Source organism: Musca autumnalis, unplaced genomic scaffold (genome assembly GCF_047663935.1).
Source record: "Musca autumnalis isolate F117 unplaced genomic scaffold, ASM4766393v1 scaffold_5, whole genome shotgun sequence".
Classification (NCBI taxonomy): Eukaryota; Metazoa; Arthropoda; class Insecta; order Diptera; family Muscidae; genus Musca; species Musca autumnalis.
The window spans coordinates 172,747,255-172,768,347 of NW_027412088.1; the positions used below are offsets into that span (position 1 = coordinate 172,747,255).

Genomic DNA, 21,093 nt, shown 5'->3' on the forward strand with positions numbered 1-21,093 from the left:
CTAACCTAACCTAAGAGGTGGCATCCATGTTGTTTTTGTCTGGATAAGAAAATCATTCTATCCCTTTCCTGAAAATTAATGACTTTACACCCTTGAAAATCGCTGCCCTGCCAAAGTCTTCCTGTTATCCACATCGTCAGATGTCATGATCTTCCTCTGGCCAGGGTTACTTTTGCAGTCCTTCTAGGCACCTTCGCGTTCGAAACTATCATTCTCTCACTAGCTGAGGCTGTTTCGTGACTGTTTCGCTTGCGTCTGCCCTTTCGGTCTCTACGACTTTGGAGCGGAAGCCACATTGATGGACTACGATCGTGTCGTTGGGACGGAATAAGTCAAGTTTGCTGGCCCTGCCGCAGAATCCCCCGTGGGAATATGTCCACAAACTGGAGCAATATTGTATCGCCCTCTTATAGCCATACTTGTCCTTTGATGGATGGGGATGTGGGAGAGTGATCAATCACTTCGTCCACAGTCTCGTCCGTCAAGACGTCCTGCCTGTGAAGGTTAGGTGTGTTGGAAGGACTGACACTCTACACCCTAAAGCGGGGTACACACGATCAGTTTTGACTGTTGATTTTTCGAAATTATCGATTACTCTCAAACAGTCCAGCAACCACAAAATATTTTGTGGTTGCCTGATGACTGACAAAAGTGAGTGGCCACACTAGCATGCAACCGATTATTTGAACAAAACTGACAGTCAAAACTGATGGTGTGTATCCCGCTTAAGGGAGTTTTCCCCCCTAATGTTGTTTTAGCAGCTTATGATATGTTTGTAAGTTAATTTTTCTGCTTAATATGACTCTGGGTCCATCTCCAGTTCTAGCAATGATACTGCTTTGATGGGTTGTAACCACAAAGCTGCTGGAGTAAGTTAAGTAGGTTTGGCAGGGCAGTTGGAAGGTGTTGTGCACGCTGGGCAGATGTTTTGCACGGTCAAATCAATCCTTGCCCTATAGGAATTTAGGTAGCTGCACTATCCCGTGCACAGTTGAGCCAAAACTACTCCCTAGTTTCTTCCTAATCATCTAGGTTCGTGTTTCCTAGAGCAACTGAGGAGGACGCCTTCTCTGTTCGATTGAAATGGGATGACCGACCGTGGTGTCCATCTCATTGTTCGACAAGGGAATGTCTTCCAATTTACGCACGGGAGAAGTTTCCCGACTCACTTCTCCTCATAAGGTGATCGAGCAGAAGAATTTGTAAATGAAGAAACTGAGGACAGCCTCAACAAGCATGAATTAGGACTTGGTAACTAAGCCTACTTCGCGTTTGAGAACCCAAGTGTCAACGAGGTTCCGTTATATTACAGTCGTTATCCTGCTTTCATACCTGAAACACTGATGGGCCCGTGTTCGCTTGACACTTCGGAGGGGATCTCCCAAAGGTGTAGTGTGAAATAGTTGGACCAACTCACTGGTTTGTGAAAGAATCCCTACGTCAAAGTTGTGTACTCCATGTAACATTTTGGGGGTTATCATGAACGGCAATTCCCCGTGAATTTTTTCACTTTCTCCCTTAAGTTGCAACGGCGGAAAGATAAAACTCACGGGGGAATTTCATTCATTATAACCCCCTTAATGTTTTCGTTCGGCATTTCACCTCCTCCATAACAATTACGAAGCACCTTCTCTTTAGGTTTTTTATTAATTTTTTCATTCTCTCAATAACTAACAATTTTTTTCTCTCTTTTTAGTTGGAACATGGCAAAAACTACAACAACGACATGGAAGAACGTTTCCGTTTTAAAATTTTCACCGAAAATCGTCACAAAATTGCCAAACACAATCAATTGTATGCCACCGGTAAGGTATCCTACAAGCTGGGCTTGAACAAGTATGCCGATATGTTGCATCATGAATTCAGAGAAACCATGAACGGCTATAATCACACAATGCGCAAGGCATTGCGGTAGGTTTAATAAAAATGTCCATGAAATTGCAGTAATTGAAACAATTTATTAATTTTTTTTCTAATTGCTTTCAGTGAACAAGGTGTTGTGGGCATGACATTTATACCACCAGCCCATGTTACTGTTCCTAAAACTGTTGATTGGCGTCAAAAGGGTGCTGTTACCCCCGTTAAGGATCAAGGTCATTGCGGTTCTTGCTGGTCTTTCTCATCGACTGGTGCCTTGGAGGGACAACATTTCCGCAAAACTGGTGTTTTGGTTTCATTGAGTGAACAAAACTTGGTCGATTGCTCCACAAAATACGGTAACAATGGCTGCAATGGTGGTCTCATGGATAACGCTTTCCGTTATATTAAGGATAATGGTGGTGTTGATACTGAAAAAGCCTATCCCTATGAAGGCATTGATGATTCATGCCATTTCGATAAGAGCGCTGTGGGTGCCACTGATACCGGTTTTGTTGACATTCCCGAAGGTGATGAAGAGAAAATGATGCAAGCTGTTGCCACCATTGGTCCAGTGTCCGTTGCCATTGATGCCTCTCACGAATCATTCCAATTCTACAGTGAGGGTGTTTACAATGAACCTGCCTGTGATTCCCAACAATTGGATCATGGTGTTTTGGTTGTGGGCTATGGTACCGATGAAAATGGCCAAGACTATTGGTTGGTCAAGAACTCTTGGGGCACTACATGGGGTGATAAGGGTTTCATTAAGATGGCTCGTAATCAACAAAATCAATGCGGCATTGCCACTGCCTCCAGCTATCCCACAGTTTAAACGATTTTAATTTTCTTTTGATCTTTATTTCCACTATTATTATTTTCTTTTCATTTAAATTCTCTCTTTTTAGTTTGTATGTTTTGATTTTTTTTTATATGTATGCGTTAAGTTTATTGTCTTACGTTTTTTGCTTAGTCAGCGTTTCAGCTTATTTTCTTTTGTTTTTTGTTCTTCTTTTTTCCTTTTTTTAATTCTATGTAGAAAATGAATTACTTTATCGTATTTGTAATGAAACACCATAATACACTTACATTACATACTTATAAATATATATTGAAAACGAAAAGCTTTAAATTTCTTTAAGCATTTAATTTTTAGCTCTTTTCTATCGTTGTGTTTATATGGAGAAATTTGAAACCTAGAGTTTTGAAGGGAAGTTGCATTCCATTATTCACTTTGGGTTTCACTTTTACTTTTTTTGCCAACCTAATTAGCATCCATGTAATATTCCACTTGTCACACACAAAGAGTATGTTCAAATATAACCAAATAAAACAGTTATGTAGACAATAAAATAAATTGTATGTTTTATTCAATATCAATCACACCAGTGGCCGAGATAACATTTTAGCTTTTTCTTCAAAGCAAAAACAAGATCTGTAAAAGGTAAAACTGTAAAACAAAAATAGATATAAGAGTCTATACTATAAAAGGTTTATCTTAAGAAAATCCACGAAACGTCTTTTCAGTATAGGTCCATTCCTTCGGGTACCTCCCATACAAAACTACAAAAAATTTGGCACAAGTGCAGTTTAAGAACACATCTGTGATCGTTCTGAAATACTTAGCAGCAGGTTGTCCTCGCGGCTCCCATTACGATGGTACACTTTTTTTTCGGGAGGCAAGCCCTTATTTCCTGAGGAATGGACCAAAAGTTCTAAAACTCTGCCGACACCAACTAAAATGTCGATAACTTTCCACATGGTAATTTTTTTTTTCAAATGACGATCAAGTTTCAAGAAATCTACATCGGCTGCCCGGGGATGGTTTTGAAATTTTGACCGAAGCAAGTTCTTATGGTCCTGATTGCAAGGATAACATTTTGTTTGAGCAAATTTCTCTCTCTCTCAACTTAAGTCATGTTCGAAGATGGTCTATCTTGGGTAACTCCCCCACAAAAGTTAAAAATCTGCAAAATTACAGTTTAAGGGCTGTTTAAGGATAGTTTTGAAAATTTGTACTGAAGGTAGTCTTTGCGGTATTGATTACAACGATATCTTTTGTTTCGTGGGCAAGTCCATACTTTCAGTTTTTTATTTCATTTATTCTGACATAATGGGACAAAATCTCTACAAAAGTTCATTCACAATTTTCGCTTTAGTGCAGTTTAAGGGCTCTTCAATGATCGTTTTGAAATTTTTTACCGATGATATTCTTTGCGATCCAGATTACAACAATATAGGGGTTATCATGAACGGCAATTCCCCGTGAATTTTTTCACTTTCTTCCTTAAGTTGCAATGGCGGAAAAACAAAACTCACGGGGAAATTTCATTTATGATAACCCCCATAATTTTGTTCTTGGGCAAGTCCATATTTTCTGACATATTGGACCAAAACTATACAAAATGTTCGCTTTATGGGTCTATCTTGTATTGCCACTAAACTTGAGTTGCGTTGTCAGTTGTCTGCGCGACTGAGACGAAATGTTGTACCATTAATGTCAACTCAACTGGGTGGTCGATAAACATGTTATCGATCAATGTTTTGTCAAACTTGTGACCTCTATTCTCCAAAAAAAAAAAAAAAAAAACATTTTAAAAATAAGTGCGCTTTGGATAACTTTTGTGTATTCTGGACAATATTTTAATATTTTGGCTGAGTTTTCGAGCAAATTTGGAAAACAACCCAAGATTGGAATATAACCTGCCCATTGAATCTTCGGATCGTCAAGTTTTATTTGCTGTCCCAAAAAATGATAAGTTCGGTGGAATTATTTTTTGATGATGAAGAAAATGTACAGGACATTGCATCTATTAGAAGAAATTTGAGGGACAAGTCGAATCCATTGGAATTGCCATCTGCACTGTAAGCTGATGATCATGTGGAAAGATCTGTATAATCAGTAAATTATTTCAAAATACGCCTTAAATATTTTCGATTGCCAAAGGATGCCGTAGTTTAGGTTGTGGAAACGTTAAAGGATGACTTCAAAGTAAGTTAAGGTAGAATTAGACGTGACATAACCATAAAGCCATAAGGCCATATGAATCAGCTGATTCAACCAAACCTATGGAAATCAATGTATTCGATTAGTAGTAACATAACATAATGCCATAGCCATAACCATAAGAAACCAATTGGGTTTTGGTTTTCTATGGTTATGGCGTTATGGCTATGTCACGTCTAATTCTACCTTCACAGATCAACAGCAATACCCCCACTTTTAAAAGTGTGCGCAGCGTTGCGATTCTTGGAGGAGGGAAGTTTCCAAAAGTCCCATGGCAATGATTTCAACAATTGCATGGCTCAATCTACATTGTCGAAAGTATTGAAGAAAGTTGTCCACTTGATAGAGGACAAATTGTGCCAAAATTGGATCGTTTCGAAGTTGACAGAGGAGGAAAAAAGGCAAAATAACCATTTTTATTCAAAAACGAAATTCCCTGGTTTAGTTGGCTATATAGATGGAGGATGTTCGTCATCTGTACTTAAACTGTCACCAAATTCATTTGCAAAAGATTTGCTGCTGTCCGCTCCAAAGGAGATAAATTCACTTATTGCGATGGACCACCATCAGTCCTATTCTGAACGCATGGGAGTTGGGAATTTTTTCCCATTCCCACATTTTCGTATTCTGAACAAAATTTTGTGGGAGTTTTTTTCCCATTTCCCATCTCCCCTCATTCTGAATGAAGTTCGAATTGGGAATTTGTTCCCATGGGAAAAAAGTATACATTCTCTATCTTGAATTGTGGGAGAATTTTGTGTCTTTTTGTGGGAAAAATCTCCCAAGCAAACAGTGTGGGAGTTTGAAAAAAAAAAATTCAAGAAATTTCATATTTTTATGAAATTTCATATTTTAAGACATCTACACGACAAAATTATTGCAAATATTTATAATCGCCATGTGTTTGCTTAATAAAAGCATACAAAATGTACTGTAAAATATGTCATTAGTAGACTTCGGATTTTGCATATTCTTATATGATACAAAAACCTGCAAGAATCTAACATGTTTTACACCGATAAAAAATTTTCATTTATGTTATCGAACAAAACATGGTTTAATAAGAAAGGTTAGCCAAAGCTTTATGTCAATTTAAATTTTTTCATTCGAGTATGCCTAAAACTTCAAAACAATTGCTTTGTTCCAGAACCTGCAAGAAGCTACTACTTTTTACTACGATAACATTTTTTCCTTTATGTTATCGGAAAAAATAGTCAAAATTAGTAGATTCTTGCAGTACTGGAACAGACCAAATATAAACGAACTGTGTATGTATGTGTGGTGTTTGAATAATATGCCAAACAATTTTAAAAACAATCGAATTCAATGATTTTTAAAATTGTTTTTAGACCATTTGTATGGAAGAAATTGGTGAGATTTGCATTGAAACAATCGGTTTATCATATTCACAACTCGATTATGTGGAGAAAACTTAACTCTTCATTCATTTTTCGCGTTTTTTATAAAATGCTCAAAAAATGCATTGTAAACAAACCCACTTGTTGCTTTTATTTTGAAGTTTTAGGAATTCAAGAAAAACAAGGGTTCTATAGATTTTTTTCATTTAAATCTACCTCTTTACTTATACCATGGAACAAAACAAAAAAAGTAGTAAAAATTAGTAGATTTTTGCAGTTCTGGAACAGACCATATGTATTGAAATACGAGAAAAAGAGTCATGGTTGATTCTATTAACGCAGAACAACAAGTAAAAACAAATCAATTTCAAAAGAATTTTTGGCAATAATTATTAAAATATATTGAAAAATAACCATAATATATACAATTGCTCTGTTCCAGAACCTGCAAGAAGCTACTACTTTTTACTACGATAACAATTTTTCCTTTATGTTATCGGAAAAAATAGTAAAAATTAGTAGATTCTTGCAGTACTGGAACATACCAAATCTTTACAACTTTTATTCATTTTCGTAATATAACTTTCGGGTTTTTTAAATCAGACGACCAACGTTCTATTGAAAACGTGTTAGTCTCCTCAACGACACGACAAAGGTCGCAATGCTATTCCATTTTCCGAAATGCCTTTTCTTGAATAGGATCGTTATTTTTGAACGTAGAAGCTTGAAATTTTGCAAGGGCATGTGTTTTAGTTTTAGATTCAATCACAAACGTATTTTATTATTATTATTATTATTATTTTTTTTTTTTTGTTTTTTGAGATACGTCTTCGGATATTTATGGTGACGATATGTAATAACAAGCAAAAATATGTAATAATCAAGAAAAATATCCGAACTTTTCTTTTTGAATTTTTTTTAAAAATATGCAAAATACGAGTTCTAGCGATCATTAGGAATAAGTAAAACTAGCGATATACTCGTTAAACCCCTAACTAAAATTACTCGGTATCAACATACAATTTTTAAATTCGTTACAAACTTAAAAAGTTCCTATTACTTTTTACATAAAAATTATGTTTGCCTACTAATTAAAAAATGCTTACAACAATTCGCACAATCTGAAGAAAATGTGCTTATTAGAACAACATCACACATCGTTGACTCCATTCACTTAAAAAATCCATAAATCAATGCACGGTTGTTGAATTAAGTAAGTTGTGCTTTTGCTAATCTAATTCAAAAACCGCGAATTCAATGCAAATAGGCATTTTGTATTACAAAACAAAATTACAGCCCCCTAAAAGTATGCTATCATAATTTGGTGTAACTAATTTCGAATTTCGAAAATTCAATTCCCATGATTTGATGTTCCCACGTCGTTGAGAATATGGAAAACGTGGGAATGGGAAATTTCGCTCCCATGGGAAACAGTTCCCATGGGAATGTTCAGAATAGGGCTGCATATTGATACACAAAATTAATTAATGATGCAAAGAATCAATAATTGTTAATAAAATGTTTATTTTTCCTTCTATTTTACTTCTTGTTTCTTCGAAAATGTTCACTGCAACTGAAAATTTGTGGTTGCTGAAAAACAGCCGCTTCGTCAACTGAGATTCGCAACTTCAGTTGAGTGTTGCCATACGTGGATCAATTTTGACAACTGGCAACGCCACTCAACGATAATTGTTATCGATGATCGACCCCTTAGTACAGTCTACACGGTGCTCTTGAACCAAATTTAAATGGAAGTGCTTACACCTGGGAAGTTTTTGCGGATTCTGAAACTACTGAAGAGAAAAATCAAAAAAAATCCTACGAGCGCTTTTTAAATAAATCGCAATTCAAGTCCTATCGAAATGGGACTAAAGAAAATGTTGCTATGAAAATTCTCTACCAGATAGACTTCTATGATATCTTCGTAGTTTTTACCGTTATTGGGATAGGTTAGGGGATGTGCAGCCACTAACTTGTGACTGCGTCACTCGGAGACCTTCCGGTCCATTCCGTTGAAAAAAGCTGCAGGATAGGGGGAAAAAGAGAGGATAGGGGGAAAAATAAAAAGAGGAAGTTGTTAGAAAAGTGAAGAACGAATAAATTACAAGAAAGTTTAAGAGGGGAGTAATAGTTTTAGAGTAGGAGAAAAGATTTATTTTTAATAGAATAGTTGAATTAATTTACGCGTTCAGGTTGCGCTGTCCCAGCCACTTCAGATTTTTGATGATGTTGTAGATCACAGCAGGTTCCACAGTTGAGTAGAAAGTTAGACACGGTGGAAAGTGAACACCTACTAACCTATGCCGTCTACGAGCCATTGCTGGACAACGACACAGGATGTGCTGGATCGTCTCTAACTCCTCCTCGTCCTCACAGAGTCTGCAGTAGTCAGTAACATCCTCATCCCATTTGATGGCAAGGTCCCTGATATAGCAGTATCCAGTAATGACTCCCGCCGTTACTCTAACTTCAGCTTTACTCAGGTTCAACAGAGAGTTCGTACTTTTGACTGACAGAGACGGCCACATGGATCTTGCCACAATGCACCTAGGTTCATTATGCCACAATTCACTGGCTCTTTCGTCAGAGAACGTTTCAATTTTTTGAAAGAAATGACAAATGGGTGGTTTGATAGAGTCAGCGATAGCTAGATCTGTAGACTGCTATCCTCGTCTAGGTAATTCGTCTGCTCTTTCATTACCCAGATAGTCGCGGTGTCCTGGTACCCAGCATAGCCGGAAGCCGTTAGTTAGCGTTTCCAAGGCTGATCTACACTTAAGGACGACATCGAATTAGATGTTGCAGGATTTGATGGCTTTAAGAGCCGCTTGACTATCCACAAAGATAGTCACCGGTTCAAAGATTTATGCATCCAAACTTTTTATCAATTCCAAATCGCGAAGATTTCAGCCTGGAAGACACTACAGGTACTGTCTAGCCTGTAGGTGTACTCAAGAGATTGCCTTTCACAGTAGACGCCAGCCTCGGTACCTTCCTCCATCTTGGAACCATCTGTATAAAAAGCCAGACCGTCCAGAGGGGGGTTACTGCGGTTCCAGTCGTCTCTACTAGGTATAACGACGTCTATATCGTCAAATCTCAGGACTGGTGATATATAGTCGCTCAGTTTTCCGCGTTGGTTCACATTTATGCCTGATTCGTTCAGGATACATCCATGCCCATAGGTACAACCGCGCCAGAGATCCTGTTCATGCAGCCGTAGAGCACTGCGAGTTGCCTGACACTTAATGCTGAGACTCAGTGGTTTTAAGTTCAGCATTGCGTTCAGAGCAGCCTGTGATGTGCTCCTGGTGGCTCCAGTTATAAGAATCGAGGCAGCTCTTTGTACCTTGTCAAGCCTACCGGATGTCGATTTTTGGCGCAGTGAGTGCCACCAAACAGGAGAACCATAGGATAAGATGGGTCTAACCACGGTGTTATACAACCAGTGTATAATCGATGGGTTTAGACCCCAACTTTTCCCAATAGAATTCTTACATGAATAAAGTGCAATCAATCCTCTCTTCGCCCTTTCCTCAGCATTCCGGTTCCATCGCAATTGACAGTCCAGGATTGTGCCAAGGTACTTTGCCTCGGGCGAGAGCTGAAGCTGCACTCCATCCAGTGTTGGTGGTACAAATACGCCGAGCTTACAATTTCTCGTGAACATTACCAGTTCTGTCTTGGTCGAGTTACTCCAAGGCCATTGGCCTTAGCCCAGCGCGACAGCGTCGATAATGCTCCTTGCATAAGCTCCGATATGGTTGAAATGGTTCGTGCATGAAACTAGGAGTTCTTAAAGCGAGTTCCATACTAGAGTAATTTTATGAAATTGCAGTAGTGGAGAAATTATTTTAAGAACCGCATGTATACCAGGCAACTGACAATACGAAAGTCGACAATCTACCGCAGAAAAAGAACACCAGCTACCATGGCGAATACCAGTGGGTTTAGGGAAGACAAGATACAAACGTATTGGGCCCGAATTAATGGCACAATACTCAACACATGTTCTGCATGTGAATTGAAACCACACAACGCAGCAGAACAAACCCCATTCACCGGTCTCTGTGTTTTTTTATGGGCACAGCTAGTCTTAGGGGTCGATTATCGATAGCAATTATCGTTGAGAGTTGTCAAAATTACTTTATGTATGGCAACTTTCAACTGAAGTTGCGAATCTCAGTTGACGAACCGGCTATTTTTCAGCAACCAGTTATTTTCAGTTGCAGTGAATATTTTCGAAAAAACAAGAAGTAAAATTGAAAGGAAAAAACATTTTCTTAACAATTGTTGATTAATTGCATGATTAGTTAATTTTGTGTATCAAAAATATGGTGAAAATAACAATAGAACAACAGTTTGAAATATTAGTTGATAAATTGAGTGCAAATCCAATGTGCGCATGGGTTCCATCTATACAGCCGACAACACCAGGGAAATTCGTTTTCGAATAAAAATGATTTTTATTTTGTCTTTTTTTCCTCCTCTGACAGTTTCGAAACGATCCAATTTCGGCACAATTTGTCCTCTATCAAGTGGACAGCTTCCTCCAATACGTTCGACAATGTAGATTGATCCATGCAAATGTTGTAATCAACGCAAGGGGACTATTGGAAACTTCCCTCCGCAAAAAAAAGTGGGGGTATTGCGGGGGTATAATGAAAACTACGGCATCCTTTGGCATTCGAAAATATGCCTTAAACCTAAAATAATTTACTGATTACAGTGCAGATGGCAATTCCAAGGGATTCGACATGTCCCTCAAATTTCTTCTAACAGATGTCATGTCCTATAAATTTTCTTCATCAAAAAAAAAAATCCACTGAACTTATCATTTTAAAATGGTTTTTTTGGCGAATTGTGCCTTTTGGATTAATATAGAGTTCACAAGTTTGAAAAAACACTGATCGATAACACGTTTATCGACAACCCAGTTGCGTTGACATCAATAATCCAACATTTCATCTCAGTTGTGCTGACAATTGACAACGCAAATCAAGTTTAGTGGCAATGCATAATCGACCCCTTAATTGTCGTATACCTTCGAATATTCATATTCTGATTTGGAACCTAGTAGCTTTTTTGTAAGTACTTGGAGCAGTTTGGGAGAATATGTAAATATGACTATCTTTTTGTGAAAATTACTGGCGTATGTCATTATTATAATTACCATTCTTAATTTTCCCTAACCTCATCAATGGTGGGTGCCACCGTTATTACCAGCACCAGAAAGATCAATCTGTTGGGAGCCTCCGTTATCACCACCATGAACATCAATGTGCTGGGTGCCACTGTTATCACCACCAGCACCCTTGCAGATATTGATATGTCAATTTATGCATCTATTTTGAAGGATACACCGCCAACATCAAGGACATAGCTAGTCCAGACTGTAGAATTTTAATTTTGGAATCTGGACACTGAGGAACCGGAACAGATAACTGAAAAATTTATACGGACGAACATAATGGCGTTGCTACAATAACAAGTTTTCTTCACCCGGTCGCTATCGGGGTGCTAGCTATTTGTTGCGGCCCCCTCGTTGGAGAATTTCTGTAAACCTACAGTTGTTTGTTCATCAAACCCTACAGGGAATATCGAATGCTGTGCTTCTACACGGACTGCTGGGGGGAATTTGTAATGTTTGTATATCGTCGAATATTCATATTCTGATTTGGAACCTATTATTTTTTTTTTAAGTTTGTTTTGGAGAATATTTAATGGGCCGATTCCGTACAGCGAGGCGAGTCGTGTCGCGTTGCCAGTTGCAATTTTTCCATTACGTATGGCAAAAGTCGCACGACGACGTCAAATTTTGTCGCCGTAATGTTCATTTTCCGGCGACAACAAATTAGCTGTCGCCGTTCATTTTTACTAACGAATAAAAATAAAATAAAAAAAAATAAAAATAACTTGTTATCGACGATTATTTTCTATCGCTGTACGTAGTGCATTTTTTAAATTTTGTCACAGAGACGATAGACGACGCGACATGACTCGCCTCGCTGTACGGAATCGGCCCATAAATGTGACTATCTTTTTGTGAAAATAATCGACGTAATATTATTATAATTACCATTGATTAATTCTTCCAGAACTTTTTCAACCGTTGCGGAGGTTGGTAACATTTGATTAGGGTCATTCACTATAATTTCTAGCACATTGCCATGTTGAACAGTTTCACTGTTCATCTTCCTGACTTAATTCTATTTCATTATGTACCTCCACTACTCCCAACATTTTTATTATGGTTAAGGAGAGATACATACCTAGAGGATTTCTTTCTGAAATGAAATTAAATTTGTTTTTAAAATTAAATTTGTATTTGAAATTAAATTTGTGAATACCTACCATGGACATCACTGAGATCCCCGGATTACATAACGGCAACCATACTTGTTTGAAGATATGCCGTCTGGGTGGTAAGCGATCGTTAGGGGTATGGCCAAGAATACTCTCAAAAGTCCTCCTAAATATGGCAATACTGAAAAAATGGTCAGTGAAAATTTAAATTCAATTCTAAAATACTTACCACATTATAATTTTTTCAAGCAAATTCAAGTGGTTTTAAATCTTTAAATTTGTTCCTCTCTCACATGAAGTGAGATTTTAAAGGGAAATTATTAAAATAGTTAAATAAGAAATTACATTTTTATCAATCAGATCATTTGAAAGGAGCCCCTAATGTAGACTTAAGCTTTTCAATTTTTTTCTCTTTCCCATGAAGATAGGGGTTTTAATGGAAGATTCCCTGCCAACCCCACACGACTAGTAGGAATGTTACCAGTGGAAGTATGTCTAAGAAGTCTCAACAGAGGTCTGTTTACAATATACCCGATGACTTCACTTTAATACATACCATATTCCTCTTTTGTTTCCAAGCAGATCCAATAAAACCAACAACAACAAAAATTAACTTATCGTTTTTAAAGGGAAATTTATTTACACATCTTGGCAATTTATACACAGACTGGGGGTATTAACAACGTATTAGTGGGTATTTTGCTTTAATACATACAGACATATTTGTAAAAATTGTCAAGAAAACAAAAAAATGAATTTAATCTAATAGAAAATATTAAACTAATAAAACAGCACAGCACAAATTATGTACTACAGATTTTAGGGGGGTTGGTTGGTTGTTAGGGAGGGAATTTGGTTTGGCATTAACAAATTATGTAACAAAAGAAAATTAAAAAATACAATTACACAGTCTTATTTATTAAACAACTAAATCGATTCATTAATCAAACTGGCGCGGTATATACTAAACATAATTTTGGTATAGACTCTTCTAGCTGTTGGATTTTTTTCTTTTGGTTTGGTGCGTTTGTAGCTGTCTAAATTCGTAATTACTCATCCTCCTTGTTGCCCTTTATGTCCACGGCAAATTGTTGCTAAACATTACCGTTCCCACAAAGACATATGATCCGAACCATAGAAATATTAAACCTGCCTTTGAGCGTAACTCAAATTTATCGAAAGACTTGGGCATATAGTCGGAGGCAAACCAATATATACAAGGTGTTGCTGAACACAGCAGCCTTGTGGATATTTGTATGTGGACAAAGAATAAACAAAATAATGTCAGGGCAAAAGCATGAATAATATACGGTAAAGTTTTATATTCCTTGACCAAATAGAACAGGGGATATTTGGGTAAAAGGGTGGCCAGAAAATTATACAAATATTTAACACAATGCCATAGCATAAACAGTAATATTGGTGAGGCCAACATAAAGTTGGGTATCTGTTTCCATTGGTAGTACTTCAGAAAACCCACATGCCAATAGTGTGATTGTATATAGGAATAGGGAAAGGGGAAACTATCGTCGCACCATGGTGATTGTTCACCATAGCGATAGCCGGATAAAACATATTTTCTCTCTCTGGCATAACTCACAATAGTTTCACTATGATTGCTGGGTTTGTCAATGCCACAAAATTGGCGAAAAGCATAGAAATTGAAAAAAGTTAAAGGCGCCAAAGACAACAACACACAAAATAGCACTTTCATTAGGGTCCTCACCAATGTGGATTGTTTCAATATAAATTTACGAACCAAAAAATATATGGGAAAACCCAAATTAACCAAACCATTTGAACGTGCTGCCACACTAAAAGCCAATGCTGCGCCAGCCCGCACCACCCTTATTTGACATGAACACTCGAGCATTACATACAGCGAAAGCAAACAAAATATTGTCTCAGAATAAGCGGCCGTAAAGAATATCGAAGCCGGGTTGAAGCAGAACAGCAAAACAACATTCCAACTTTTGTTTAGATCATTAAAAATACGTTGAGTCAGCGCATACAAAATATTAGCCGCTTTGCAAAATAATGCCACATTTAAAACCACACCCACCAACAAACAGCAAGAACGCATATTCATGAAATTGCCCAACACAAAATTCACGCCATATGCTCCTGACTTCACCATCATGGGATATAGGGGGTAGAAGGCCAGTGTATTCTCATAGGTATAGCCATACTCGGCAATGTGTAAAAAATATTCACCATCCCAATGACGAAATCCGTTGAGGGCGAAAGTAATTGTCTTATCCAACCAAGTGATTCTTTCATCCGTTTGCAAAGGAGCACGAAAAACATCTGGTTTATGATCAGGAATCAATTTGTTAGCCAGCAATTGTAACACCATTACAAAAACACGGCTGACTAAAGCCAATTTCGTCACCTTTTCAGTCATCCCTTTTACTCCGTGTGTGCTGTTTTCTAGAAAAAAAGTTGTATTGTTTTTTAATTTTCGTTAATTAAAATCTATTTAAAAATTTACTTTGGCAGTTTTTTTAATATTTTGTTATGAAGCGAACGGCGGAAGTCCTTTAACCGGCTCACAAGAAAAAAAAAAAACAAAATCATAACAAATACCAACATTGACAGTTAGGGTTGCCAAGCTTCAACATTTACATGGTTAGTGATATCGTAATTACTCACAGACGTATAACCACGTTACGTAGGTATTTTCTCTGCTTTCCTGCTTCATTTCTGACATAATAAAAATAAAAAATAAAGAAGGCCGAGCAAATTTCGAACTGGTTTGCCCTTTTCTTTTTTATTCTTTTATCAGAAGCAAGCAAGGTAAGCAGGCAAGGCAGCTTATGTACTCACCCCTTTATTCTTTTATTTTTATTATGTCAAAAATGAAGCAGGAAAGCAAGGCAACCAGGCAAAACAGTTTATGTACCCAGGCCTTAAGGCAATCAGGCAAGGCAGCTTATGTACGCAGGCCTTTAAGGAGGCCGAGCAAATTTAGAACTGGGTTGCCCTTTTCTTTTTTATTATTTTATCAGAAGCAAGCAAGACAACCAGTAATGCGATTCTGTAACTCCTTAACGACAGAATTAACGACGAATGTCGGTAGTTAACGATAATTTTCGGTAAGTGGTATTCTGTATACCAATTTTAACAATTTTTGTCGGTAAATTTTGTCGTTAATTACCGAAAATTATTGTTAAGTTAACAACCAAAAAAAGTAGTTGTTAAGTCTTAACGACAGTACATGATTGCAATATTTAGCCGATTTCTCTTAACAAAGGCGTTTTTATTTGAACATATGTATGTATGTTATGTTAATAAGAAGGGTATACAAGATAAATTCCGCCTTATTGAGAAAAAATCTTCTTAAGTCATTAACATAAGGGTTAACTATGTAGGATACATGGGCAGCTCCGCCGCTGTTGCTCTTTCGCCAGCGCCGATTTTATTGAAGCTACATAAAGATCGTCAAAGGGAAATTTTTAGATCTTCGACGGTCTTTATGTAGCATCAATCAAATCGGTACTGCCGAAGACCATTTTACAATACATATCAAGGCTACGCTAATATTTGTCTTTATTTTTAAAGAGGAAAAACGTTAGCTAAAGTTTTAAAAGAACTCAAGGACGGCACCTTTATATAAGACCTATACCAATGCGCTTAACACAATCTTTCTAGGAGACTTTCGTTGGCTTTAATGCCGTATTGAGGCCAAAACGTGTATAGTGTTCTTATAACCTACTTTGTTCTGTGGTAATCTTATAGATTTAAACTCAGCATCACTAACAATAAGAATGCTCAAAATGGCGTATAAGTTCGGATTTCCGAACTTTTCATACTCTCCACTATGAGAAATTCTGTTTAATGTGGGCGTGAGATGAAGATCTGAATATATAAACTTAAATGACGATAACGTGGATCCACGAAAATCACTGAAGGGACAGGCTTACGTCATGTTATATTTTAAACCTTAATCTTCATCTTGTTCTTCTTTTTATTGCGCTATTCAGAATTTGCTTTCAAAGCGCCACAATCCAAAATATGACCTTTGTAATTAGAAAAAAAAAATAAAACAGCGCTTTAAATACATACATATAGGATTCTACATTTATATTTTTATATCACACACATGACATTTTGAGCAACGATTCTGATTACATATATCTATTAAACATATACATATAATGAATCTTCTTTCACTGCAACACAGACGGTGTATACTTCCTGAGACTGCAGGCAAATTTGTTGGTCCGCAAGACAAGTTCCTGTCCACTTAAAACACATAAATCGGAGATATTCTATATTTTTCGTTGTGGTCCCTTTACGTGGAGATTAATGCAAAATATTCTGGAAAAAACACCAAAATCTATGATATGTATGTACTGTTAATTTATCTCCTAGAAGTACTTACATACAAACTTGACGTTGAAGTTACCCTTGGGAAACGCATTGTTGGGATACTTGCAAACACCCATTGTAGGCACATTACTTCCAAAAAGAGATATGTTTTCTTCCTTACGCGTTTTGTCTTCTGTAGTTGCGAAGAAATAACATTTTCAAGTTAAAAATACAATAATAAATATTAAAATATAATTTTGACAATTTGTCTTTCTATCGATATTCGTCGGTATGTGCTACCGATTTATACAATCGGTAACATAAAGTTACAGAATAGCACATTCGTTACTAGGCGTTTACACCAGACAGTTTGTCTTCAAATACAACTCTGATTTACTAACACATACATACATTTGTCGTTTGTCTCCCAGCTGTCCATTATTTTTTCACAGACAGCCGAGTTACCAAATTTTTGACATTTTTTGCAAAAATAAGTGAGATAATAATTCAAATGTGCTGAAAACAAAAGAATATGTACAAAAACAGAATATGTGAACGAAAAACGAAAAGGAATCGATGATTTTCATTCATAATTTTACAACTGTTTTTGCAGTTGTCTGGACGCCTACGTCACACAGGCAAGTTTTGGGTTTTTGACAATCAATACATGAACTCAACTGTCCTGTCATTTGTAAACGCAGGGTTAACACAACCGAATATTTTCGTTAACTAACGATGTCGGTTCGTTATTAAAAAAAGTTACAGAATCGCACTACAGGCAAGGCAACTTATGTACGTAGGCCTTAAAAGTTCGAAATTGGCTCGGCCTCCTTTATTCTTTTATCAGAAACAAGCAAGGCAATCAGGCGAGGCAGCTTATGTGCTTATGTACCCAGGGGCTCAATTCTGTTTCTATGAAAAAGTGAATTGAAAACTTTTATACATGGTAGAACAATAAAAGGTAACAGCCATACACAGCTGACTGAGCTGGGTTGTAACGTAATCCAGCAAAAAGTTTGCATCCGCGGATGCAGTTGAATCACTACAAGTGTTCAGTACTTCACTTATGAATTTTACAAGAGAGCGCGCAGCTAGGATGCACTCCATTTTTCTTCCACAGCACACAGCTAGGATGCACTCCATTTTCGATCCAAATCACAGCTTTTGATGTAGTGTTTTGGATTGAATTTAAAGGCACTCTTCGAATTACATTTTTAATCAGTCCAAAGATGCAATTAAAATGCAAGCCATTGCGAAATATCCCAAAATAAAAAAATGCATTTATTATTTGTGTAAAACAAGAACACAAAGAACTTTATTATATAAACACATATTTAAAAAAGTTTCCATTAAATTCAATCACATTTGAGCTTACTTCCTCCGTTCTCGATTTAATCCAAGCGCATCTGATTTTGCTTCATCATACTAAAAGTTTTTTATGTTGACTGTTAACAATTTTCGTCTCGTGAATTACCGCAAAAATGTTCGCAACTTAAGTCTTTATTTAATAATTTTATAACAAATTCTTAGAAATGTATACACTATCTCTTATTTTTAGAATAAATAAATGATTTCGTCAGCGGTTTTTTTTTTTTTGTAGGGATCTCTAAATCAACTGCTTAATTTATATCCAACGAAGTGCATTTTTCATAACTCCGTGTGGACTGCATTGAAGGATGTTGTGAAAGCATAACTCCATTTGCACAACTTCCAAAAATTTTTGCTGGGAATCTTAAAGACTACTTCAGCCTACAAAATAGTTGTTTGAAATGTTAAAAAATCTCAACTCGTTTCCAAGTTATCAACTTTTACAATCTTTGTTTCATGTTGCATCATTTGTCCCGGTCCACACTAGAGTGATTTCATTGAAAAAATGCATGAAATTATGCGTCTCTAGATCGACCTCCATAGTAGAGTAAAATCATAAAATTGCTGTAGTGGGGAATTCGATTTAAGAACTGTCTGCAAATACAACTCTGATTTACTAATACCTACAATCATTTGACTAGTTGCCTCGACACTGTCTGGTAATTTTTCGTAGACACTAACTAGGCGTTTACACCAGACAGTTTGTCTTCAAATACAACTCTGATTTACTAACACATACATACATTTGTCTTTTGTCACCCAGCTGTCCATAATTTTTTCACAGACAGCCGGGTTAACAAATTTTTGACATTTTCGTAAAAAAGAAGTGATATGATAATTGAAATGTGTCGAAAACAAAAAACATGGACAAAAACAAAATATGTGAACGGAAAACAAGAAGAAATCGATGATTTTCATTCATAATTTTACAACTGTTTTTGCAGTTGTCTGGACGCCTACGACACACAGGCAAGTTTTGGTATTTTGACAATCAATATATGAAGTCAACTGTCCTGTCATTTGTAAATCCAGGGTAAACATGCACATTTTCGAATAAATAAATACAAAACTATTGCAAATAACAAATAAGACAACAGGACTGGATGAAACGAGACAAAATCATACATATGTGAACGGAAAACAAAATGAAATCGATGATTTTTATTCATAATTTTACAAATGTTTTTGCAGTTGTCTGGGCGCTTACGTCACACAGGCAAGTTTTGGGATTTTGACAATCAATACATGAAGTCAACTGACCTGTCATGTGTAAACGCAGGGTAAAGAAATTCGCCTCAAATACTTTTCGTCAGGGCGAAACCTATAGCTCTGCGTGTTGCGTGTGCGTTCAAAAATACAAAAACAAAATACATGTATTTGTTGTTGTTTTCAATTTGAAATACATGTATTTTGTTTTTGTATTTTTGAACGCACATGCAACACGCAGAGCTATAGGTTTCGCCCTCACACAATTTTGTCACTTCTGTTCATGGCACAATTACCAAGGTAGATGCGTCAGCCCAGCTGATCAAATTTAAAACGTCAAAAAAAGTTGTTTTGTTGCAGCAATTCGCCGATGCATCTAACTTGGTAATCATGGCCCAATTATAAAGGTCCTCTCTCAAATACAAATGATTTTGATTTGAGCTGTCAAAATTCATATTTGTCATTTGAATTCGCTGTGAGGTAGAGAAATGTCAAACTGTAGAGGAACAGGTAGATGTATATCGAAAAAAAGTAAACAAATAAACTTTATGTTGTACACGTAAAATGTCGACATTTGTTGAGTTTTGTATTAGAATTTAATTTAAAACATTGTTCCACAACATCCCATACGGGACAAGGGAGACTTCTCTCATATCAATGAGTGCACCCCGATTCATATTAAGCTCAATGATATGGGACCTACTGTTTATCGCCGAGTCCGAACGGCGTGCCTTAAGACACCACTTGTACAAAGGTTTTTCAAGGCTGAAAGGCCACCGTTGAAAAATGTTTGATGTTGCCTGGCCGGGGAATCGAACCACTGACCTTCTGCGTGCAAGGCGGGCGTGCATACCATTGCACCACGGTGGCACCCAATTAGAATTTAATTTACAATAACTTATTTTGGCAGCTGGTATTTTCTGTTACGCCAAACTAAAACAACAGCGTCAACAACTTTTTCTCGGAAAATGTTATGTATGCATCTACCTTAATTGACAATAAAGAAATTCGACTCAAACATATTCCGTGTCGGCGAAAACAAAATTTTCGTCTTTGTTTATGATTTTTGACATTTCAAATCTTTGTTATACCCTCCACCATATGGAGGGTATAATTAAATTTGCCATTCCGTTTGTAACACATCGAAATATTCGTCGGAGACCCTATAAAGTATATATATTATTGATCAGCATAAAATTCTATGTCGATTTGACCATGTCCGTCTGTCCATCTGTCTTTTGAAATCAAGATACAGCTCGCAATTTTAAAGATAGAGAGTCAAAAATTGGTGCAGAAGTTTTTATTACTTGCAGGATGGTTGGTATTGAAAATGGTATATATCGGTCCACGTTTTGATATAGCCCCCATAGAACGGTACCTCCCGATTTTCGGTATTTTTAAGGTTTTAGCTTCATTATCCTATCAAAATGGCTGAAATTTGGTACGTAGTCTTTTTTAGGGGTATAAAACTTTCCCCCAGAATTTTGTCGGTATCGGTCCACATCTTCATATAGCCCCCATAGAAGGGTACCTCCCGATTTTCGGTATTTTTAACGTTTTAGCTTGATTATCCTACCAAAATGGCTGAAATTTGGCACGTAGTCTTCTTTAGGGGTATAAAACTTTCCCCCCCGGAATTTTGTCGGTATCGGTCCACACCTTCATATAGCCCCCATAGAA

General features: G+C 36.8%; 2 protein-coding genes and 1 long non-coding RNA gene across 3 annotated transcripts in view; 1 reads left to right on the forward strand and 2 right to left on the reverse strand.

Moving 5' to 3' along the window:
• The window catches only part of CtsL1 (cathepsin L), a 48,486-nt gene extending 45,272 nt beyond the window's left edge, over nt 1-3,214 (forward strand). Inside the window, exons 3-4 of the mRNA XM_073990950.1 lie at nt 1,697-1,911; nt 1,987-3,214. Of these exons, the coding sequence (XP_073847051.1) occupies nt 1,697-1,911; nt 1,987-2,692 (921 nt within the window). The 3' untranslated portion in view covers nt 2,693-3,214. The remainder of the gene's footprint in view (nt 1-1,696; nt 1,912-1,986) is intronic.
• A 9,923-nt stretch (nt 3,215-13,137) lies between these two features.
• On the reverse strand, nt 13,138-15,151 carry PIG-V (phosphatidylinositol glycan anchor biosynthesis class V). Its single transcript, XM_073990546.1, has 2 exons — nt 15,020-15,151; nt 13,138-14,958 (listed from the first exon to the last, which is right to left on the reverse strand). Exon 2 carries the CDS (start codon nt 14,930-14,932, stop codon nt 13,601-13,603), a length of 1,332 nt encoding a protein of 443 aa, XP_073846647.1. The 5' UTR covers nt 14,933-14,958; nt 15,020-15,151; the 3' UTR covers nt 13,138-13,600.
• Nucleotides 15,152-16,590: 1,439 nt separating this feature from the next.
• Nucleotides 16,591-17,122, reverse strand: LOC141387362 (uncharacterized). Its single transcript, XR_012408552.1, has 2 exons — nt 16,913-17,122; nt 16,591-16,848 (listed from the first exon to the last, which is right to left on the reverse strand). It is a non-coding gene; the product is annotated as an uncharacterized lncRNA (long non-coding RNA).
• Nucleotides 17,123-21,093: the final 3,971 nt, after the last annotated feature.